Source organism: Colossoma macropomum, unplaced genomic scaffold (genome assembly GCF_904425465.1).
Source record: "Colossoma macropomum unplaced genomic scaffold, Colossoma_macropomum, whole genome shotgun sequence".
NCBI lineage: Eukaryota > Metazoa > Chordata > Actinopteri > Characiformes > Serrasalmidae > Colossoma > Colossoma macropomum.
Window position 1 is genome coordinate 12,436,302 of NW_023494784.1, and position 22,862 is coordinate 12,459,163.

General features: G+C 39.1%; 1 protein-coding gene across 1 annotated transcript in view; it reads left to right on the forward strand.

The window, feature by feature from the left end:
* Nucleotides 1-22,862, forward strand: part of vwc2l (von Willebrand factor C domain containing 2 like) — a 44,151-nt gene that overhangs the window by 14,424 nt on the left and 6,865 nt on the right. Inside the window, exon 3 of the mRNA XM_036573329.1 lies at nt 12,376-12,505. Within this exon, the coding sequence (XP_036429222.1) occupies nt 12,376-12,505 (130 nt within the window). The remainder of the gene's footprint in view (nt 1-12,375; nt 12,506-22,862) is intronic.

Below are 22,862 nucleotides of genomic sequence, written 5' to 3' on the forward strand. Positions count from 1 at the left end.
ATGCACTGTGCACTCTAGGACTTTCTTTGGCACTGATAATATAATGTGTTATGAACACTACTAATAATACATTATGGTAACAATTCATAAAGCAATATAATCATTTCATGTGTGATGCATTTCATAAATATTTATAGTGATGTTCATAATGCCTTATGCATTAAATTGTGTCATGAATGTGCTCATTGATTCTTAACATGGTGTTTATAGAAAGTGCAGTCCAGAACACTCTAGCATTTTTTATTCAAATCTTTATCTACTACCAACAATGGGTCTCATTCACCAATCATTCTCAAAAAGAAAATTCTTCTTTTAACTTTTCACAAAGATTCTGACATTCACCAGTGTTTTCTTATCTGGGATTTGTTCTTAGGTAAGAATAGAATCTACACACACTCAAAAGCACAAAGGAGCGAACAACTAGGTGGTTTAAGAACACGTCATGAATCTGACGTAGACGTTTTCTTAGAACTTTTCTCAAGAACAAATTTGAGAAAAAGCTTAGGAAGATATTGGTGAATGAGGCCCAATGATTTAGATGCTTTTCCCTGCACTTAGAAGACACTTCTTGACTCAAACACTCTTACACTACATACAAAATTGAAATCATTTTTTTAAAAGTCTGGAATCACTTTTTTTCAATCAAATAAAACCAATTTGTTTTAATTTACATATACAAAATGATTCTAATATGATGCTACAACTGTACAACTTAATTTTCAACTTATTCTTATGAAGCCATAAAAAATAAATGTGAAGTGTCCAGAATGATGAATAGAGTTGTAGATGATTCCATAATAATTAAGAAAGAAGTTCTAATAAAATTTATATCCAGAATGCCTTGTATTTGAAAAGTGGTAATCAGATCATTATATTATGAACAGATAATTACACCATATCATTTATCTTCCAATAATAACATTTAAAAAAACTTGATATATTTAATAAAACATTTAAAAATACCTTCTGGTTTCTAGTTTGTAGTATTTCAATCTACACTGTATAAGTTATTATTGATTTCTGCCACAGTTAGTTCCGAGCTCACAGTGCAACTGGCTGAGAGGTGCTTTGAGTGCTAACATCTCCCAAAAATGGCACAATGACTGAATTTAAGTATCACTCTGCTTTATAGCAATGAGAACAAACCTTTAAAATGGAACTGCTACAACAAACATCTTTATTTTAAGCAATAAGGCTGCTGAGAGAACTATGAGGAGTAACACTATGTCTGAACTTGACAACTTCCGGGTTAGACATCCTGATGTTGTGATGTAATGCGATACTTCAATTAGTTGCATTTATATGTGTGTATCTGTCTGTCTATCTATCTATCTATTTTTATATATACATGTAAATATATACATACATATATATACACATAGATATATACATACATATAGACAGATACATATATATACATATAGATATATACATACATATAAATAGATACATACATATATATACACATCTATCTTTATATACACATATAGATATATGTTTATTTATATACTTTTGTACTGATCAGTTTTTTCACAGCGTGTGAAAAAACTTTCTTGTTAAACAGTTTTTGCATTGTCCTTGTCTCAAAATTAGATGGCATTCTCTTGTGTTTATTATTTTTTATTATTGGCATAAATAAAACATTATTCTAATTATTAATATGACAAGTGATTCTAAACTTCTGAACAGAACTATAAAACAAAAACCAATGGGCAGCGTTTAGAGATTCAATGTGTTTTCTTTTCCTCTTCTCTTCGAAGTATGAAGAAAGTTATTGCCTATAGTAATTGACCATATGCTGCACACGGCAGACAGACATTATTAAAAAATTCTAGAGTATTCCTTTAAAGAACCATCCATTAATGGGTTCTTCAAGGAAACAAAAGTGGTTCCTCCAGAGCCCCCTTTATCTTCAGGAGTGTACAGTGAGGATGGTAAGAGTATATACTGTTGTCAGGAATGAATGCAGTGTTGGGGCTGGTCGGGATGGGGGCTGTGGGGGTTGGTGGTTCCTTTTCTGCTGTTGTGTTGTGTTCTTTAAGCGTTGTGCCACTCACCCTCGGTAGGTGTTTCACCTACAGGGTTCCCCAGCAGCCGAGGAAGGGAGCCACTCTACCGCCGCGGTCCTAGCCCCCGCCCCCGCCCCTGCCCAGCTGCAAGCAAGTGCCCGGAGCTATAGGGTGAGTTCAGATCCCAGGCAGCCAGGCTAGGGCTGGGATGTGAGCTCCAAACGATCCCGTCCGCGCTCCTGGGATCAGGAAGGGGAATACCAGAGGGAGAGGGCGAGAGGAGAAAGGAGAGGCCATGCTTATAAAAAGTATGAGCAGATGCATATCTCAATATCTCAGTGCACAGTAGGGCTGTCTCAATTCCTTCATTAAACCAGATTAACTTGATATCTTCTTGATTAGTCTGCAATGATTAATGGGCAGTTTGCATGTAGTGCACATTTTCTGTTGGTCACTGGTGATAAATACAGTACAAAGGATATACAAATTTACATGCACATTTTGATACGTAGGGTCAGTTTCTCACATGGAGATTAAGCCTAAGCCCAGACTAAAAGGGACATTTAGCGCCGGTCTCCCAGACATAGATTAAGCCTAGTCTTGAACTAAATTGCAATGTCAATGGTGAATCACCATTAGAAATCAATTTAGTACGGATATATACTGTAAAATTGCAGTAAATTACTGGCTAGTGGTATTTTTACAATAATGTACTGTACACACTTAAAGGGTTCTTCAAGGGATCTTCAGTAAAGGCAATGGTTCTTTTTAGAACCATAAGTTCTATATAGAACCATTTCATGTTTAATTGGGTCTTTGACTGGTAAAATGGTTCTTCAGATTAAAGGAGAATGCACTGTACATGGTTCTATTTTGAACCTTTTATGAGAATGGTTCTATATAGTACTAATGTCAAGCTTGTAACAATAGAAGAACTCTTTTTGGTGCTACATAGACTGTTGATTTATACATTATAGATTACAGATTTATAGATTTTCAGAATCTTTTTGCATTTTTTAAGACTTTACAGTTTATCTTTATCTGGTTGAATCAAATCCATTTACTCTGATAAAATAATCAGCTAAATAATTGGTTGATTACTCAGTGACTAATGTAATCTATAGAGAAAGGATGGAAAATGATACATCATCATACAGGACTGCAGTTCAGGGACCTGCCGAATCTTCAAGCTCACGCAGAAAACAATGCTTTGAAAATGAATCAGATTACTCCTGCCATTCTCGAGGTGTTGAATTGTCTTGTCAGGGGTATTGGCCAATTTTCTGACTAAAAAGCTGCGCGCCGCTGCAGTTCAGTCTCCCAGCGCAGAGAGCTCTGCTTATGCTGGGATGATTTTTCAATCAGGAGACGTCCACAGAAACCCAGTCAGAACTGTACCGCGCTCGTCATTGTTAGGAGGCCAAAACTCTGCAAGACAGAACAATAGAAGAATCAATTTAGTTCCTAAAACTGCTGGAATTACGCTTCAATGGAACAACAGACGAATATAAGCGAAGTGATAGATGGCTCTATGCTTTGTCTAAATGTCAGTGTGGTACACGAAGTAGCAGCATGCACACATACCCACACCTCACTCCTCCCCACCTCACATAGTCCTTCAACTTTCCTTCACTTCTACACGCTCACACTCTCCACAGTCCTCCCTCGTTCGTTCTTACTTGCTTGTACACGCACAAACAGTCTTCTCACCCACACGAGCCACGTCGTGTTTGAGAGCAGAGTCACTAATTACTGCTCAGACACCTACAAGAGAAATGACTATAAAAAGTACCTGAAATTAATCGCTCAAAATGATGTTCCAATCCACTTGCCTGAAGAAATACACCGATTTAATTTAATAGGCTGCACTGATGGAAACCAAACAAGTAGGCCAATGAAAACTGGAGCTAAGAACTGGTTTGAGCAAGTTGAATCCCCAGCTACCTTTAAATCAGACTAAATAGGAGTCAGAAACCAAACTCAATGATAGAAGAGTCCTGTTTTATTCTAAAATATAAATCTGTGGCTTTTCTCTCTTCAATCTCCCATCACCCTCTCTGCATGTTGTATTTCCTTGTTTTCTGGTTAACTGAATGCTAATTTGCTGACTTGCCGTCCCCTTTCTCCTCCCCCATCTTTGACATTCTTAGTCTTCTGCATGACCCTTAAATTTCCACCATTTTCTCCAAATTTTTGGATAATTCTTTGAGATGTAAACAGCTGTTCAGAGTGGTTTGATGTGAAAGCTTGCATTGTAGAGAAACTTACAGACTCCGATTTCTTTACAGTGGTGGTGATAGGAACCAGGGGTCATTATATCAACAACACAAATATATTTTGTTTGCTGTCCAAAGTGACCAGTGAACATGCACATCTTCTGAGTGTTTATAGGTAAATTAGTGGTAATTCTGAAAAAATAAGTTTTCTTTGGGGGACTGTTTGCCTTACAACAGGCTGTACATATACCTCTCCACCATAAATACAGTTTAAACATATATTTTGGACCAAAACCTTATCTTAGAACCACTGTAAAACAATTTCTCAGGCTTCAGGCAGCATATTCGTAACCTTTTAGTGTACAAGTCTTAGTTTGAGGTAGCTTTAAAAGGCATTAAACACCTCACACATCTGGTTCCCATCACCACCACTGAGAACAATACTGATTTGCTAGGTTTCTCTAGAATGGAGCATTTCAGCCTTTCAAAAACTGGTGGAATTCCCTTTTAAACCACCCCACATGCCTGAAAGTTTTACCCAAAATGCTTTGTACTTGCTCACCTATACCCAAAAAAGCATCAGGTATGAACAACTCCAACATTCACAAAGCAATCAATCAATGCATAAACATACAAAACCCTTTGTTACAAAATTTTATGGCAGAGCTTGTAAATCTAATCCACATTTAAGCCTTTGCTGCTAGAGCGGCAGCGTGCCATCTCATTGCTGCTAAAGCTAGAGTCCGTACTGACAACATCTGGCGACATGGAACACTTTGATGAATGCGTTCAAGTGTTCACTGTAGAATTTCAGCATTTTAGAGTCATCTTTGATGCTCCATCCCCACCAAGACTCTCTCCTACATTCTTCGGCCAGCGTAGTCAAACAGCAGCTCAAAGAGCGCATATCAATTAGAGCAGAGTCCCTCAACCGTGCCACTCTGTTGTTCTTTCATTTACCAGAGATAAAAAAGGGGGAAGAAGTGGATGGAGATGCAAAGTGATTGCAAATTAACTCACTCTCGCAGACGGCATGAGCTAAAAGTATAGCTCAGTACAGTACTATAGCGATAATTCAGCTGAGCATTAGGTGGGAAACTATAGAGGGGCAGCATCGTAAAGATACATAAATGTTTATGAAGGCTTATTTCAACAACTATTAGTTGCATAAAGGCTGCTTTTGTCAATTTTGATGTCATTTTAGCTCAGTAAGTGTTATGACAACTGACGCCTGTTGGAATAAGCTGGGGTGTCCAACCTTATCCACAAAGGGCCGGTGTGGCTGTAGTTTATCATTCCAACAAAGCAGGAGGTCACCTGATCAGCAGTTTAAGGACTGAAACCAACGGATTAAACAAGGGGAATCAGGTGTGCTCCAGCTTGTTTTAAGGGAAGACCTGCAGCCACACCGCCCTTTGGGGATAAGACTGGACACCCCTGGAATAAGCAGTTATAAATGTCTATGAAGGTTTATGTCAGCTGTCATGAAAGGCTTACGTAAGTGTCATGTAGCCTAACAAAAACTGGCCTACAGTAAAGTGTTACCATAAGTTGTTTTATAGAACATTCAATGCTTAAGTCAAAAAAGGTAAATAAACACAACAGTATAACACAGTTTTTAGCTAAGCCTAGCTAGCCAGCCAGCTAACTGCTTCTTCAGGTTAGACGCTGAGTTAAAACATTATTGAGTTGTGGTCAAGGCCATAAAATGAGACTCTGAGTCAATACCAAATCTGGACACACTGAGTCAGAGTCAAGACCGTGTAGTGCTCAAGTCAGAGTTGAGACCGAAACCACTAGAGGTGGGACCGAGACAAGACCAGGAGCAGATTAAGATTTTCTTTCTTCAAAATATGAGAAAAATGCAATAATAATAATAATAATAATAATAATCATCATGATCATCATGATAATAATACAAAAAACAGGATTAGACCTGGCTGGTCTCCAGAACAATTTCTAGAGTCTAAGAGTCTACCTTACCGAGGTTTGAGGCATATTGAGGCTAAAACAAGACAGGGACTGTTAATTTACGCTCTCGAGACTCCACAAAACTACAATATTACAAAAACAGAAGTAAAAGAAACTCAAGCAAAAGTAAAATTACAATGATTTAACCATATTCAAAAAGAACTGTGGCAGGTAGTGATTTGTTACTTTCCTCTGATAGCCGGCTACATTCATCCACATTCAAATGCCTCAGCACGGTCTGACACGTCTTGTCACTTTCCCACTCACCTGCTAGACACAGAAGCACCCGAGTTTATGGAATTGGTTTTCACATGAAGTATTAGAGATGGCTGACCCGTTGCCCCACCATGTCCTAGTGGAATCCAAGCCATTCTGCATTATTGAGTCCATTCTGCTTACAGCACATCTGAGCCGAGTAATCAAGGGCTTGATGATTACTTGACAAATTGAATCGGGAGCGGCCGAAATGAAAATGAAATATGGCGGACGTCTGAAAGCTGTTTTCCTCTGGATTTTAAACGGAGCCAGAAAGACTTATCGCATGGGGTTCTGTAAATCTACGTTTGCCATTTATCAACGACAGCGTTTACTGATTCCTTTTGATTTGAAATATCGTAAATGTAACTACAACATTTGGGTGAGCTATACAGCGCAGCGCTCATGCTATATTTTAAAAACGCAGACACCAGCGGTCAGGCTGTGTAGGAATATCACTCGGCTTCCTAACGCAATTCATGCAGATGAGAGCTATGTAAATGTGAAAGTTTCATCAGTGAAAGGCTGTCTGTGACTTTCAAGGTCTCCATGCTGTTTAATGATAAGCATAGTTACTCTCTCAGTGTACAAAACTCCAACAGACCCTGATATGTGATAAAACACTGCAGTGCTGATGTATGTCTAAAACTAAATCAGTGTAAGAGATGGTGTTGCATGTTGTGTCTATAGAGCCTCAGAGTCAGATGAGAGCGGGTTGATCTGTAAAATAACAGAAATTGTCTTTTTAAATCATGTCAGGAATGACTATGCAGGATAAGTTACAACCCATAACATAATCATTATGAACGGTAAAGTAATCCCAACAGCCCTGCTCTCATTCCGCTCAAATTACTGACTGAATTAGAATAGAACTCTGAATGATGAACGCCAGTTCAACAACATGCTTTTAGTAATGTCAGAAAAATCAACTCTCTGAAGATTTGGCAGCAGGTCAAGTATAGTCACCCAGACGACTTCAGCGTCTATTCACATGTTAATAACATTTTTTTAGATTCGCACTAAACCAAAGCATGACAACCATGACAAATACTTGATTACAGGGATGCCATCAGAGCACAAAGAGAGAGGAAAACATTGTTTGGTCACACAATTAAACTAATTGCCAACTGCCTGGCAAACAAGATATAATTATACTGTATCCATGGTGGTGTCGACACCAAGATATCTTCTTTAACAAATCATTTGCTGGACTGTGCAAAATCATACTTACAGCTGTGTGTAAAAGTCAGCCTGGGCCAAATTACATAAAGTTAAAAAAATAAAAATAAACACTGAAGCAAACCTCAGAAGCAAGCCATAAAAAATAACACTTTTCTGCAAATGGTAATGCAGTTACTTTATATTTGATTAGCCTAAAAAACAAAATCAAAAGAAGGAATAGTAATTGTGACATGTGACATACACTCCTCCAAATGTAAGGTCGCAGAACTTAACTCTTTAGGCCTTAACTGACTCGTAAGGTGAGGCAGGTCAAGATTTATTATTGGAAACTGTCAGATGATGACAATGCCAGAGTGTAATAAATGTTCTGCCTCTGACTCTTCAAACCTTGTGCTAACATTCAACAACAATGCTCCACACAGCTGACTGTGGATCTGCAAATGAAGCTAATGATGCCTTCATAGCAGGGGAGGCTATAATAAAATATCAAAAAGATATCCAGCTCACAATTTCCACTGTTAGAAACGTCATTAAGAAAAGGCAGTTGAGGGGATCTGTGGACGTTAAGGCAAGAAGTGTAAGACCAAGGAAACTTAGTTAGATAGAACTGCTTGTATGTTTGCCAGATAGCAAAGCACGACAGTAAAGGACATAGAGGAAGGTTTAGCTGACACAAGAGTGGTGGTGCACCATACTGCTGTGCAGCATTACTCACTCAAACGGCATCTGCATGGAAGAGTCATCAGAAGGAAACCTTTCCTGCGACCTCATCACAAAACTCAATGTGTGAAGTATGCAAAACAACAATTAGATAAGCTAGAGGTATTTTTGAAAGTGCTGTGAAGACCGATGAAGCAAACATTGAACTTTTTGGCCACAATCACTAAAGATATGTTTGGAGAAGTATTTGATGATAAGAACACCTTGCCGACTGTTAAGCAGGGGGGTTGGTCTAGTATGCTTTGGGGCTGTCTAACAGCCAATGGCAGGGGAAACATTGCACAGAGAGATGGAAGAATGGATTCCACAAAAAAATCAGAAAATCCTGAAAGCAACTGTTACACAGCCAAGAAATTATAGCTGAAGAGAGACTGGCTTCTACAACAAGATAATGATCCAAAACCTGCCTCAAAATCCACCATGAACTACTTCAAGAAATGCAAGCTAATAATTTAGGAATGACCCCGGACACAACTGAAAACCTGTGGGCAGATCTTACATACTGTGCATGTTTGGACAAGAAGGCATAAGAATATTACAGAAATAGAAGCGTTTTGCAAGGAAAAGTGAGTGACAATACCTAAAACAAGAAAGAGAGACAAAAAGTGTTTGCAAGCTGCGATATTTACTAAAGGGGATGTTACTAAGTACTGATTTCGTAGGGTGTCCCAACTTTTGCACATGCCACAATTACTATTTTCATTCTATTATTTTAAGTTAGTCAAATATAAAGTAATTGTATATTAGATTTATAGGCTGTGTTTACTTTACCTAAGAATCAACAACTTTTCTATACAATTGTAAGGCTGTCGGTTTAGTAAAACTGAGAGCTCTTGAGTAGAAAGTTTAAGTATTAAAAAGTAGTCTTGGCTCAGTTCTTCAATAGACAGTCTTAAAAGAGCCTGCCATCTGATTTGCTAAAGTCTTTGCAACGGGGCCAGACAGCAAAGGGAAAAAAAAAGCCTTGAGGGAGAAGTAAAGCTTATGAGAGTGATCCAGGTTCTGTTTGAGAAGCTTCCCGGTAGCAGATAACGTTCACCTCTTGGCCCAGCTGAATGGAGACGCTGCCTGCAGAGGGAACACTTTTAATGATTGATAATCAGAATTACTGTACCTACTGTCTGCCACTTCATTTCCTTCATTTATTATATGCATAGCACTGCCCTTTAGTGACTACTTTACTCTGGTGACCTTTACAAAGTGGAGCGTTTAAGCTTTCGGTTCTTAGGGTGCAGAACTCTAAGTGTTCCAAGCATAACATGCATGTGGATAGAAAAATAGCCATCTTGCTCTTTTTTTTCAACTCCTTCTTTAGCTTTGCTTTGCCTTTGCAAGGAGCCTGGCACAATTAGTCGATTTCCATGGGCGGGTTCGCAAGCCCCCGTCCCACTGGACTGCGTGCCCTTATCGACGGTGAACAGAGGATTATTAGCGCTTGGGCTTCGCACAGTGCCAATTACAGAGCGTGCGGAGATTAAAGGCCATGACCACTGGTGGACCAGCAGCCCAGGCTTTCAGAACCGCCAACCTGGCCCCACTGGCCCCAGCTCCCCCCCGTAGTCCAGTCCTGTGACCTTCAAACCCCCCTCTCCTGCTGCCAGAAAACTGCCAGGGCCACTGAGCATAAACACCAAGTGCCACTCGCAATAATTGGCAGAATGTAGATGTGCACAGATGCACAATTGATGTTGGAAAGGTCATCAGACAATGACCATGTCTGACCTCACCGAAGGAGCAGAAGTAGCAGCATGTCCTATAGAGCCAGTTAACCATTTCTGCACTCCTTTACACAGCCTTGAGTACGTACAGATCTGTAGCGATAGCTTTCGCTGTAGTACTGCATGCAACAGCATGTCTTTTAGCCTGTTGAATCAAGTGTTCTTTAGGACAGCAAGCTTGGATCTGAACGAGCATTTATGGTTTAGATGCAGCCGACAGGCAAAAATGTGCACGGCTGAGAGCTTATGAATCTCAGCGTGGAGGAAAAAAAGATGCATTTTACACAGGAGTATTGCACACAATACATCAATAAGCTACACGGCCAGTAAACAGCACAGTTTGCAGATTTGAAAAAGTTGCAGCTTCTACAATAGAGACTTGTTTGTATCAACCGGCTGATAAGGGAAGATGTTTTATTACAGCAACATGTAAACAAGCTCTGAAACCCAATGAGGATCACGCTTGCCCAAGATTTTAATAGCATCTGGGCCAAACACAATGTTTTGTATTGGCAAATTAAATGGCCTCGATTTTTCAGATGGAATAAAAGCTGCAAGTCTTGAAATATGCATGCACTATAGAGCTGAATAATGCTGAGAACATATATTGAGCTTGTGATTTGATTCCATGTAAGCGCTGTAATGCACAAGGCTACACAGAAGTATTTTCATCATGTCAGACCGTGTCAATCCATTATATTTACGAGAACACTCATAGAACATTCGCAGAACAAAAATAGAGCTGGTTTTTAACATAACACTTTATGATACTGGCTGAATAACTGGTACAACAGAGGACTGAAAAATTCCATGTCATTCAATAGCAAGTTTTAATATGCAAGTAGTTGGCCTTGTTAGCATCAGTGAGCCAATAAGAACACTTACAACAGAATGCAGAGGGCTAACTGGCTGTCTAAATTACATTCCATATTCATGTTATTAATGTCGGTGCTTCTTGATTTGTCTGAAATAAACGCACAGCTGTACAAAAAAAGTTTGTGCCCCTCTGGTCAAATTTCATGTTGGGTTGACTATCTAAGTCAAAGTAAGTTACACATCTTACTACAGAGAACACACTTCTGCAGATTTAACTGCACAATTACTGTTTATTTATTTACTGAATTGAAAATATTTTGAAAGAAAAAAAAAACAAAACATAAAATCCGGCCTGTGCAAAATTTATGGCACCGTTTAAATTATTTTATTCCAATCAATTATGCACTAAAATGTATAGAAAAATGCCAAATTTAAGTGAGTTCTCTGTAGAGGATGTGCTAGTTTATTTTCACTTAGAAAATCAACAAAACAACAAATCAACCCAAATCCGCCCACTTCCTGCAACTCTCATTCATTTCTAGCTTAACCCCTTTACCAAGGCATGGGCCTCCTGGTGAGCCCAAAGTTTTATTACACAATTCTATAACCTAAGAATAGCTCCATTAGTTTGCATTGAAGTCCCTGTAGTTACTGAATAACAGACCTTAGTATGTAATAAGCCTGGGATTTTACGGTGTTAAGCCAAACCCATACTGAGTCTGTAATTTAAAAGAAGGCATCTAACTCAGGGAGGCATGACGATATAAAAATCTTATTGGTATCAGCAGATATTTGCTGGACATTCATGTCAGAGAGATGTTGACATTGACATGAAACTGTTATTTGTTGGCATGTTTATTACACTCCAGAAGAGCAGAATGACCAGGTGATGCTGGGCGTCTGCACTGAAAAACCTGCATTTTATTGATTTCACTGCATTTGTAACCCTATACAAATAAATGTTATATTTTTGCCATCCAAGGAGACCTAGTCCCAATTTCTACATTTTATGATGTTTATATATATATCGTCACAGGCATTGGTAGATATGTATATAAAATCATAATCCAGCATTGGCCTACAATTCCAAAATTGGTGCATCCCTAATCTAAAGTACTGTTCAGAAATCTGTGTCAAGGTATCAGTACTGAAACATTTTGAACAGAACCCAGCCCTAGCCAGACATTCTCACAGCACGTACCAGAAACTATGATTTATTAGAGGCAAAATCTACATAGAACATTATGCGGCAGCCTTTTGTGATGCATTGCAGGGGTCAACATTGTGATAAATAACAACAAACACTGCATTCTGCAAACATACAACATAGGCAAACTATAGCTAAGGAGCCATTAAGGGTCATTACTTGAAAAACATCTTCATGGCAAATAAACCTGAGTCTGTAGCCGCTACTTAATGTAAATGTGCAATTTTGAACTTGTGAATATCCTTCAATGTTCTCATGCAGCGCTTTGTGTCTGTCCCCAGCCCTCTCCCTGCGAGTGGTGCCGCTGTGAACCCAACAGCGAGGTGCACTGTGTGGTGGCTGACTGTGCGGTCCCAGAGTGCGTCAATCCAGTGTACGAGCCAGAGCAGTGCTGTCCCATATGTAAAAACGGTAAGACAAGCTCCCTTTTACATGTTCCTCCAGGAAGAACGTCTCTCACTGACACAAACAGTCTGAGAGCAAAGATGCAAAAATGTGTGACTTGGATTCTTACTGCCTCGTCCCCAAAGGACCCCAAGATATATTGGGTGTTCACAGTTGGTTAAATCCACTTGGGGTGAATACAGAATGAAACAGTTTTGGAAACCTCAAAAGCCAATGCATCCCAGCTGAAACAAAATATGATTTAGTTGTAAACACTGGGGCTGAACAATATATCATTTCACAGCATTGTATACGAATCTTCAAAACTTCAGTTAAATAAACCACATTCTAAGGGCTTTTCAGCACTGCTTGCAGCATTATTTATATTTTAATAGTAATATTTTTCTGTGGTTCTATGCATCAGTCAAGACAAGAAGTAATCCTAAATATAAATATTGCTCAAAGTATAAAAAATGGGTTTGATCATGTTATAAGAAAGGAAATTTACATGAAGCCATGTAACATTTCTCCCTGTCCGGGCATCCAGGGTCCTTTCTGTGTGGAGTTTGCATGCTCTCCCTATGTCTATGTGGGTTCCTCCCACAGTCCAAAGACTGGATGCGCTAAATTGCCCCTATGTGTGAGTGTGTGTGTGTGAATGTGTATGTCTATGTGTGTGTGTCTGCCATGTGATGCACTGGCGATGAATGATACGCTCCAGCACCCCCCGTGAACCCGAAGGATAAGCGGCTTAGATAATGTGTGTGTATGTAGGATTTTGCAGTAATGTTAAGTTTCAGATGAGCTCTAGCAACTCAATATAAAAGACAATCATGCTTCCAAATGTAAACCATAAACATATTAAACATCATCAAGCACTCGCCAAGCATCTTAAGTGCTTAAGTGTCCCAGTGGTTCAGATAAGTTGTAAAATTATGAAAAATACACTGTAAAAAGTGTCAGCAAGTTTAGAATTATCAGTATTATCCCATTATACACACAAAATTATCAGTATTATCCCATTATACACACAAAATGAACAGTATTATCCCGTGATACATACAAAAAAAAAAAAAATGTCTCTTTACTGTAAAACAAACTGCGGCTGTAAATTAACAACCGTTTTTGACGGTATTATCAGGTTATCCTTAAAAACAGCTATTTCCTGTAAAACTAATGCATCACAGGGGTTATGTGATATGAAGCTGTTCATGGCTTACAACAGGCATCTACAGCTGAATTCCGGAGTGAATTCAGCTGTATGAATGGCTTTGGAACTCACTTCACTAACTTGTGCAAGTTTAGCATTCTGAAGTATCTTCATAAGGGGAAGCTGCTGGCTATAATGCTAAAAACTAACAAGCTAAAGACAGCACAGAAAGCAGATCTAAAGTGCTGTGTTCTACAGGCAGATAACATGCTAATTATTTTCAGACACAGCCCAGGCCTAGTGAGGAATAAACACTTTCCCGCAAAGTGCTGGTGACATTTTTATGCAAATAAGATCATGGAAGTGTTTGGACAGGTTTCTGGCATGGGTTATCAATACTAAGCACTGAAATCCAAAAGAACAAATGTGCACTTCATAGCATTTCCAGTCATGATTCCTAAGCACATTCATGGCTTCTCAAACACTTCGTGACACAAATCCATAAACCTCATGTTAAGACTCACTGTTGGATCTTAACATGGGGTGTTCCCATGTTGACAAGTTGGGGAGAGGTTGGTTTGAACAGACCTAAAATGAAGCAGGCCTAAAACGTAAACCACAGACCAAGCCAGTAAAAAACGGTGAGTTCAGCCTGAACTTAATATATGGTGAATTATGGCAAGAATCATTGCTCCATTGATTGAGGCCATCCTGAGTGGGATTAATTAGCCTGGAGGGAGTGCTCTATCTCCGATGTCCTTGTCAGCAACTCCCAAACCTAAAATTAGAATTATAGAATTCCAATGGCTTTCCGCACAGTTAGGGCAAGAGAGAGCCCTGAGTCAGCCCAACGTAGAGGGCATGCTTCCCTTAGCTGAAGCATATTATCTGTGCCCTGGGAATCAGTGGGACAAATCAAAGGGTAACTGGTTATAGACGAAGCAAAGCACCCTGAGGCCACTGCTTTAACCAAGCATTACATTATGGATTAGAGACTGAGGAGCAAGCCACCCTGACACTATCTGACAGAGCAGAAGGCCTCCGTCAAAAAACAGTTCTACTAATAAGCTACCTAGTAAAGTAAAAGTACTTATAAGATTGAAAATGCACAACATATTAGGAATGAAAGCAAGTCAGGGTAAGACAACATTATGTGGGTCATTCTACCATTGCAGTGGCAAACAGTGTCCCACAATTTTGAAGCCATGATAGTGAGCTCAAAGTAAGAATAAACTACAGAAACTTGATGTCTCTGCACTGTAAAAAATGGTTCGCCAGATCAGCCTAAAAAATACTTCATGTCACAACAAGAAATTACTGTAGGGTGCTGTTCATAAGGCTACATGACACCTACATAAGGTTGTCATTACAACTGACATAACCCTACATAACTGTTTATAAATACTTATTATAACAGGCATCATCTGTCATAAAGCAAGCTTATGTAGGTGTCATATTGCATTATGAACAGCACCCTACAGTAAAGGGTTTCCAAAATTACTTTGATCTAAAGAATCGTTTATTCAACGTATTTATTTAGGTTGAATAAAATTAGTTAACTTGTTACCATATGAAGTTTTTTTTTTTTAGGTTGATCTGGTGAGCCATTTTTTTACAGTGTGTATTCTCTGTTCTATTCTTAAATTAACCAGGATAAGTATAATGGTAATCACAAATACTTCTAATTATTGATTATAATATAATTAACCATTTTTTTAATTTAAGTTTTTATTTTAGGGATTTTTATTCATGTTGTGCATGATAAACAGAATGTAACAGCACTGACTTCATAGATTTTATTGAAACAACAACAATTTTGATTTCATCTTTTAAATGTATTTTTAAAAATATAAATACAATTTCATATTTATAAGAACCCTTATACAAGATTTTTTGTCAGTGGTGTTACCAAAAAATATAATGGTATTTAAAAAAACATATCTGATGAGTCCACAGCTGGTGAAATCTTTTTATATTTCTGTTCAATTTGGCTAGAATACACAGTTTAATGCATCACAAAAAGATTTTGTCAGTGGTGTTACTCATTAAACATTAAGCAATTTTAAAACTGAAATAAAATAACTGCACAAACACAATATCTGTCATTTTCTACATACAACCTGACTGAAAATAAAGTGGTAGAGGCCCATATTTTAGAACATTTCAGATTTTAGTCAATTTGTCAATAGTGTTATGGTCAGTGGTGATACAACTTTACTGACGTTCAATATAACCTCTGAAGACTACAGTTTTACACCTGAATTACAAATCAACATTTGTATCCAGCAAAGAAGTTCTATGCAAATAAGATCAGGGTAACTTATTTCACCCATTTTAGCAGAATTTTTTTTTTTAACTTTATTTTAACCACTATGGACATCCCAGTGAGCACTGAGGACTTCTTTGGTGCATATATACTTCTAAAAGAAAAAAAAAGAACACTAAAAAAACAAACAAAAAAAAAAATCTGAGCCAAAAATATTTAACATACTCTAAGCTCCATGGTGACTGACAGAGCCATTGAGGTTTCAAGGCTTTATTAATGTAAAAAGGGTATTCGCTTCTAAAACTAGGTTTTTCATTACATCTTTTCCACAGCTGCCTTATTACGTATGTAGCACTGATCATTTTAATTGTTTTTGTGTTGAAGGAAGGATGAAAGATGGAGGAATGTTCTGTAAGCACAAAGCAAAAAGTGCTTTAACAAAGAAAAATCAAATCGCATTTCATGAGAATGCCAATTAAGTTCACAGTCTTCTACAGAATCTGGGACATGACAGGTTTAATGGAGGGGAGACTACAGCAAATTTTTTTGTGAGCGCTTTGCAGTCCATGTTTTTCTCTTTTCCTCGCTCTAAAGAAACGCCGTTATTCTTCTGAAGGCCTCAGGAGATGCGTCTTGAAAACAGACATGTGAGGAACGCTCATGTTCAGTCTTCTAATTGTAACTTTCAGATCTATCAGATTTTGCCCTTGAGCACACACTGACCTAAATACCCCCAGTTCCCTATTGTAATTATATAGGGATGGCGCAAGGAAGGTGTAGAAGATGAACCAGACCTTGTTGTCTTTCTTCAGCCTCACTCACACATACACACACACACTTTGCCTGAAGCGAGGTGAGTTAGCTAATGCGGGTGGACAGGACACAGTGACATGCTCACAGTGGTGGCATTTCAGGGAGGCTATAGCAGAGCCGGTGCCTGTGGGAGCCAGAGAGTCCAGCCTGAGCGCAGATCTTACAACAGGCCAGGAGAGAGAGAGTATTTAGGGCTTGACTCTGACATCCCAGCTAAGAATGCATTGATGCTGATATTGGTATCGGGCCGATACTGTGCTCATTTATTCGTACTCATAAAAATTCACAGATACCAACATTTCAATACCAGCTGTGACGTAAGCCGAGTGTACTCTGCCGCGTTAATGAACAAATGAGTCAAGCTGGCAGTGAAAGAGGCTGTGCTCACACACAGATTTGGTACAGAGTCTGTGAAGGGCAGACACAAAGCCGCAGGTCCCTTAAAACATTGCGTCTTTGTATATTTCTGCCAGACCTACACTGTGTGAATTTAGCCTGTTTTGAAAACGCAATCACAACCACTTCCCCAGTAGGGGTGAAGAAATGGAGGCTACCAAACAGGCAGAAAAGTCAACATTTCATACCAACGTCCATCTATGCCGAATTTACTCTGTTTGGCTGAATAGAATTGCGGGATATAAACATTAGCCATAAGGCAATGCTCTCTGTTTACCGGTCGGCCTAAATCCTGACCCTCACCTATGGTCATGAGCTGTGGATAATGACCAAAAGAATGAGATCATGAATACAAGCGGCAGAAATGAACTTTCTTCGCAGGGTGGCGGGCTGCACTCTACTTGATAGGGTGAGGAGCTCAGTCATCCGGAAGGAGCCAGTTGAGGTGGTTCAGGCATCTGATCAGGATGCCCCCTGGACACCTCCTGGTGGGGGTTTACCAGGCACAGCCTACTGGGACAAAACCCCAGGGTCGTCCTAGGACCCGCTGGAGGGATTATATCTCCAAGTTGGCCTGGAAACAGCTTGGCGTCCCCCGGAATGAGCTGGAGGAAGTTGCAGGGGACAGGGCCGTCTGGGATTCTCTGCTCTCCCAACTGCTACCACAACCCTATCTGGACTAAGCGGTTAATGATGCTGCTGACGACGACGATGATGATATAAACATTGATTTTTTTTTTTTAAACTGCCTTTGCAGAGAGACCACAGTAGCATACCCATGGACATCATCGCCTGCTTTCAGCTTCAGTGCACAGTGTCAGCAGAGCTACTCAGTTTCTCAGCATGTTTGCTCAGTGTTTTGAACTAAACAGCTTTATTTGAAATTGTTCACAGACAGAACCCTCTGTAAGGGATGCATTCCACATGTATGGAGTGTTTTCATACAGTATGAGTGGGTTCAAACTTATAAAACGTACTTCACACCCGTGCTTCTCCACTACTCAATCAGAGGTAACCAATGTGGCATAGCTAGCTAATGTACGTCATTTACATTTTAATGATTTAACGGTAATTTGTTATGGTATCAGATTCTGCATTGGCAAGAACTAAAAACATGTACTCATATTCATAAATGACACTGATGCATCCCTAATCCCAGCAATGAATTCCATTGTATGAACGAGCCTTTAAGAATTCAGAGTCTTTTAATGAGATCAGTGCCAAAAGGACATGCTATTTTGACAATTTTTTGACACGGCTTCAATTACATAATGCTCATCCCAAAAACACAGATTTTCCCAGCTTTTTTGTGCCAAATGAGACTGAGAAGTAGAATCCCATCATACTAATGTTGTGGCAGAGGGGAGTGTGACGGTAGGGTTGCCAAATTGGGCATTTCGGCCTCAAATTGGGCGGATTTTGCGCTGGATTGTCATGATTTTGGCAGGATTTTAAAAACAGAAAACACAAAAGGAAGGTCTTTTTAAATTACTTCTGAATCCAAGGTCAGAGAAATCTCTTTATATTTATGATGAATTTGGCTAAAATGCTGACTGCTGATAATAATTGGGTCAGTGGTGTTACTCATCAAACATAGTGTTACTTATCAAAAAAGTGTTTTAAAATTGAAATAAAAACATGAATGCAATATTCGTTTTGTGCCAAATTGGGTGAATTTTGGTTGGATTGGGCAGCAAAAACGTGCTTTGATGGACGGACAACATTTGGGCTTATTTGCATGATTTTGGTGGGTTTTTAAAAAGTATATAAAACCAATACACTGCATTGCTTGATAAGGCAGCTGAAATCTGAGCAGGCCGTTCAACGTCTCCCTACATCCAATTAGATATCAAAACTTTGACATTTTCAGTTGAGAGAAGGCTGCTGTCATGCCCATCGGCATCGCTCACAATCTCAAAGGCAAGACAAGGCATGGATTACCCACTTCACCCAACATTACTGACTGCACATAGTGAGGCAGGTGGAAACTAGAATGGCCTGTGATCTAGAACAGGGGGGCTTAACCTTTTTCAGACTGCACCCCTTTTTAAGATATTTTGTGATATTTAAGATATGTAAAATATTTCGGGACCCCCCCTTTCCTCCCCCGACCCCACAGATATTAGCCTTGCACTGAAAAGGTGCTTCAAGTTTAGCGCCTGCCTCAATTTTGAGTACACCAAACAGACATTGATAATCGATGTAAAGCCACAATCTGTAACTGCCACATTGCTGTTTTCTTCAAAGCGATGGAGTAAAAGTCAGGTGAGTATGAGTGGTTCTGATTTGAATGGATTCTCCGTTTAGTATTCTCAGGAAGAAAGTGCCACAGCTCACCCTTTTGTTTTCTATTGGCTGACGTTGCCAAGGTTTGCAGATTCACAGATCGTGAGTTATAGTTCACCTTGGCATGAAGCGAAATTATATGTTGCCAGAAACAAATACATTTGTCACATTCTCATACTATTTCCCATTTAAGTAACACTTTGTTTTTTTCACCAGCCACTTGTCAAAATTATTTTTCTTCTTTGTTTTGTAAGGTGTATCTTTACAGCACACCTCCTGTGACACTCCCCCAGAACGACGTCAGGACTCCCAGGACAAGAACCCCTGATCTAGACTATAGACAAAGCCTGTAAAGATAAGCAAGCTTTTAAAATATGTATAAGAATCCGTTCTGAAATTTCCATTGCTTGCAATATAATTGTTATTTATTTGCCTTTCTGATTACCTGGGATATGGAGCCTATAGCATACAACACATTTAAATGAAAAATGTTAATATTTTGAAAACATTGATCTAAAATTAATGGAATTTTGGTCTAAAGTCTAAGTCAGTTAAATGTCCAAAATTTGTTTTGAATTCTGACTTTGAACCAGTTTAGTAGGATGATCCACATACATCTGTTTGAACATCCCTGGTCGAATAACGTTTTGTTGATTTTCTGAGTGAAAATACGTTAAAACTAGAAAATCAACACAATGTCATTTAAGGGGTGCTCAAACTTTTGCATGCGACTATATGCAGCGTTAATGTGTAAAGGGAAATATGATCACTTTTATTTACTAATATTTGAAATGGAACTTCCATGCTGGTTCATATGTACATTTTTAAAGAAATGCATACAAACATTTTCTCTTACCATAAAAAACAAACATATTTTAATAGTGAGCTTTAAATGAATACATATTTAAGCTGGAAAAACTGATTTTTGTACAGGGCATTGAAAGTGGTGGACTAGAATGGCCCTCTTTCATTGAAAATAACTTTTTTTTCCCTACCATTTCAGCTAATTTTATCAAGAGTCACATCGCTAAGTGACACTGGAGAGAAAAACTCATATCCGATCAAAAGACTTTCACAGTGCATTATAGCTTCTTATGAGAAGAAAAAAAAAAAGAAAGCATCAAGTTCTTCTGTACTCTATCCTTTCTGATACGGCAAGAAAAGTATTACTCTTACAGCAAGCTTTACTGGAAGGCTGTCATTTAATCTCCACTAGATTGCATTCCATTGAGGAATTGAGACAGTAAATGTCAAGAGACAATCATCCCGGCATTGGGAGAGCTGACAGAAGATCAACACTGACACAGAGAATGCCAAAGCTCAGTCAATCAAAGTATTCAGACATGGCAGCTTGGTAGCTAAACTACAGTCTCCCACTGTGCATCACCCTGTCTGCCTGCCTGACACGCACACATCCTCCCATATACACCCACGCAAGACTTTCTAGCGAGTTGGAACACGTCCTACGGGCCTGCATGGGGAAAAGTAGCATTTTTGAAAAAAAAGCGCTACTGCTAAACTGCTGAATTATGTGTAAGTGCACCTGGACAGCTGCTTACATATTCTAGCCCAAGGCACCGACAAGGCCTTGAGCTGCTTACAGAACGAGCGCGGAGGGCCCGATGATGGAACGGCAGCCAGAGTCACTCACGTACAGCAGGCTTCCACACAGCTATAAGGCCGACACAGTCTGTTAGCGCGGAGCATTTGGTCTTTGTTCACCGGCCAAGGTGACGGGCTGCGGAAGCACTGTCCTTGTTCCAGTGACACCCATATTCAGTGGCCGATGAGTAATCGCACTTGGCAGTGCCAGTGGTCACACATCTCCATGTGCACTCCCGTTGCCTGAGTGCTGGCCTCCTGCTCTTTGCCAAATAACTTTTAAAAGATCTATGGTATGTATCGACAAGAGAGGGAATTTGCAGATGTAAGCAATGTTCCGGAGTCCCTGGTGAACAAGCAGTATTTATGCTGGTGGGCAATGCGTCCATCTAGGTGTCCTGCAGTTACCCATGAGCATGTCTGTTGATTATATTTGTTGCTAAACAAGGAAATTTCATTGTTATCATCTGAAATTGAAATTGCAGTTGATTGCAAGTGATAAAATGGACCTCATTAGCACTTGAGGACGCCACTGCTATACTAATAAGAGTGCTTGGGTAAGGATCTCATTGCAATATTAGACGAGTACAGGTACACTTTTACAGTAACTCATTGGTTTAGCTATCCACGGTTGTGGAAAATTACCCAAAGATCTGTCTACTGAGTTTTAACCTTAGGCTCACTGCAATTATTTATTCAGGAAAATCTCAAATAATTAAAGATCTTTAAAGATCCTGGCCAAGAAGGGCAGCAGCAGCACACAACAGGTAACAGGAGAAAGTCAATCCTGTCAACTATGAAACTACTGTAAAATCATTTAAAGGGCCCATATCATTATTACATATATATTTTTTTGTATTTAATTGTTTCTCTGAAGTCCACCTATGATATCTGTGCGTTTGAGTACTAAAACCGAATTCATTTTTGCATTACTTCTCTTTTTCCCTTCGAATAAAACAAGGTGTTTTTATTGCTGGGTCATTAAGGCTGATATGTTCTGTTTGGCTGATCTGCATTGTGCTTTGTTCAAAAAGTAATCTGGGCTGAAACTTCAGTGTGAATGGGCGGGGCTCAATTGCCATAGGCTGAAAACTGGATATGTAAATGTGTTTTTCATAACATCACCCAAAACAATAAAAAAAAATGTTTTTGCAGGTTAGTTCTCATATGTGGACTGTATAGATTGGGGGGTGAACAGTATGTTTAGAAAGTGTAACAATGCTCACATACTGCCTCAAACTTTATTCAGATATGAGCCCTTTAAAACACTGACAGTTTGGCCAGAATAATAACCTTATACAGCTTATACCCTACATTTTTCAGTATGTATGTAGGGTATAGGCTGCATACATACAAGAGGTCCACGTATAACACTGGTGTGGTTTTATGTACAAAAAAATGGTCCTAATCCATTTTTGGTTCTAATCCACTTTTACATGACCATTTTCTAATCCCTCAGAATTAAACAGCCTGTTTCTGTTACAGTGACTTTAAGACTGGTATATGTAAATGATCTCTGTTCTGACTGGTAGCTCTGTTTTGTGCCTCATTCAAAACGCACTCAGAGCTGAAACACTCCTTTTAACTTCAATATGAATGGGCAGTGCTGAACGGCTGTATGCTGAATAGGTAGATATTTGTAATGTGAGTTGTTTTGGTTTTTTTTTTGACATCACAGAAACAAGGATTTCAAAACAGGCTGTTTTTGAATCATGAATTCCCATGTATGGACTGTATGGAATGGAATGAAACCTACGGTCTGAATATTTGGCAATGTTTATACACTAACTCAAACTCCTTTATTTCAAAGCGTTGCATGGGCCCTTTAAAATAATTCACAGACACAAGTTTCTGAAGTTTTAGGTCTTTCT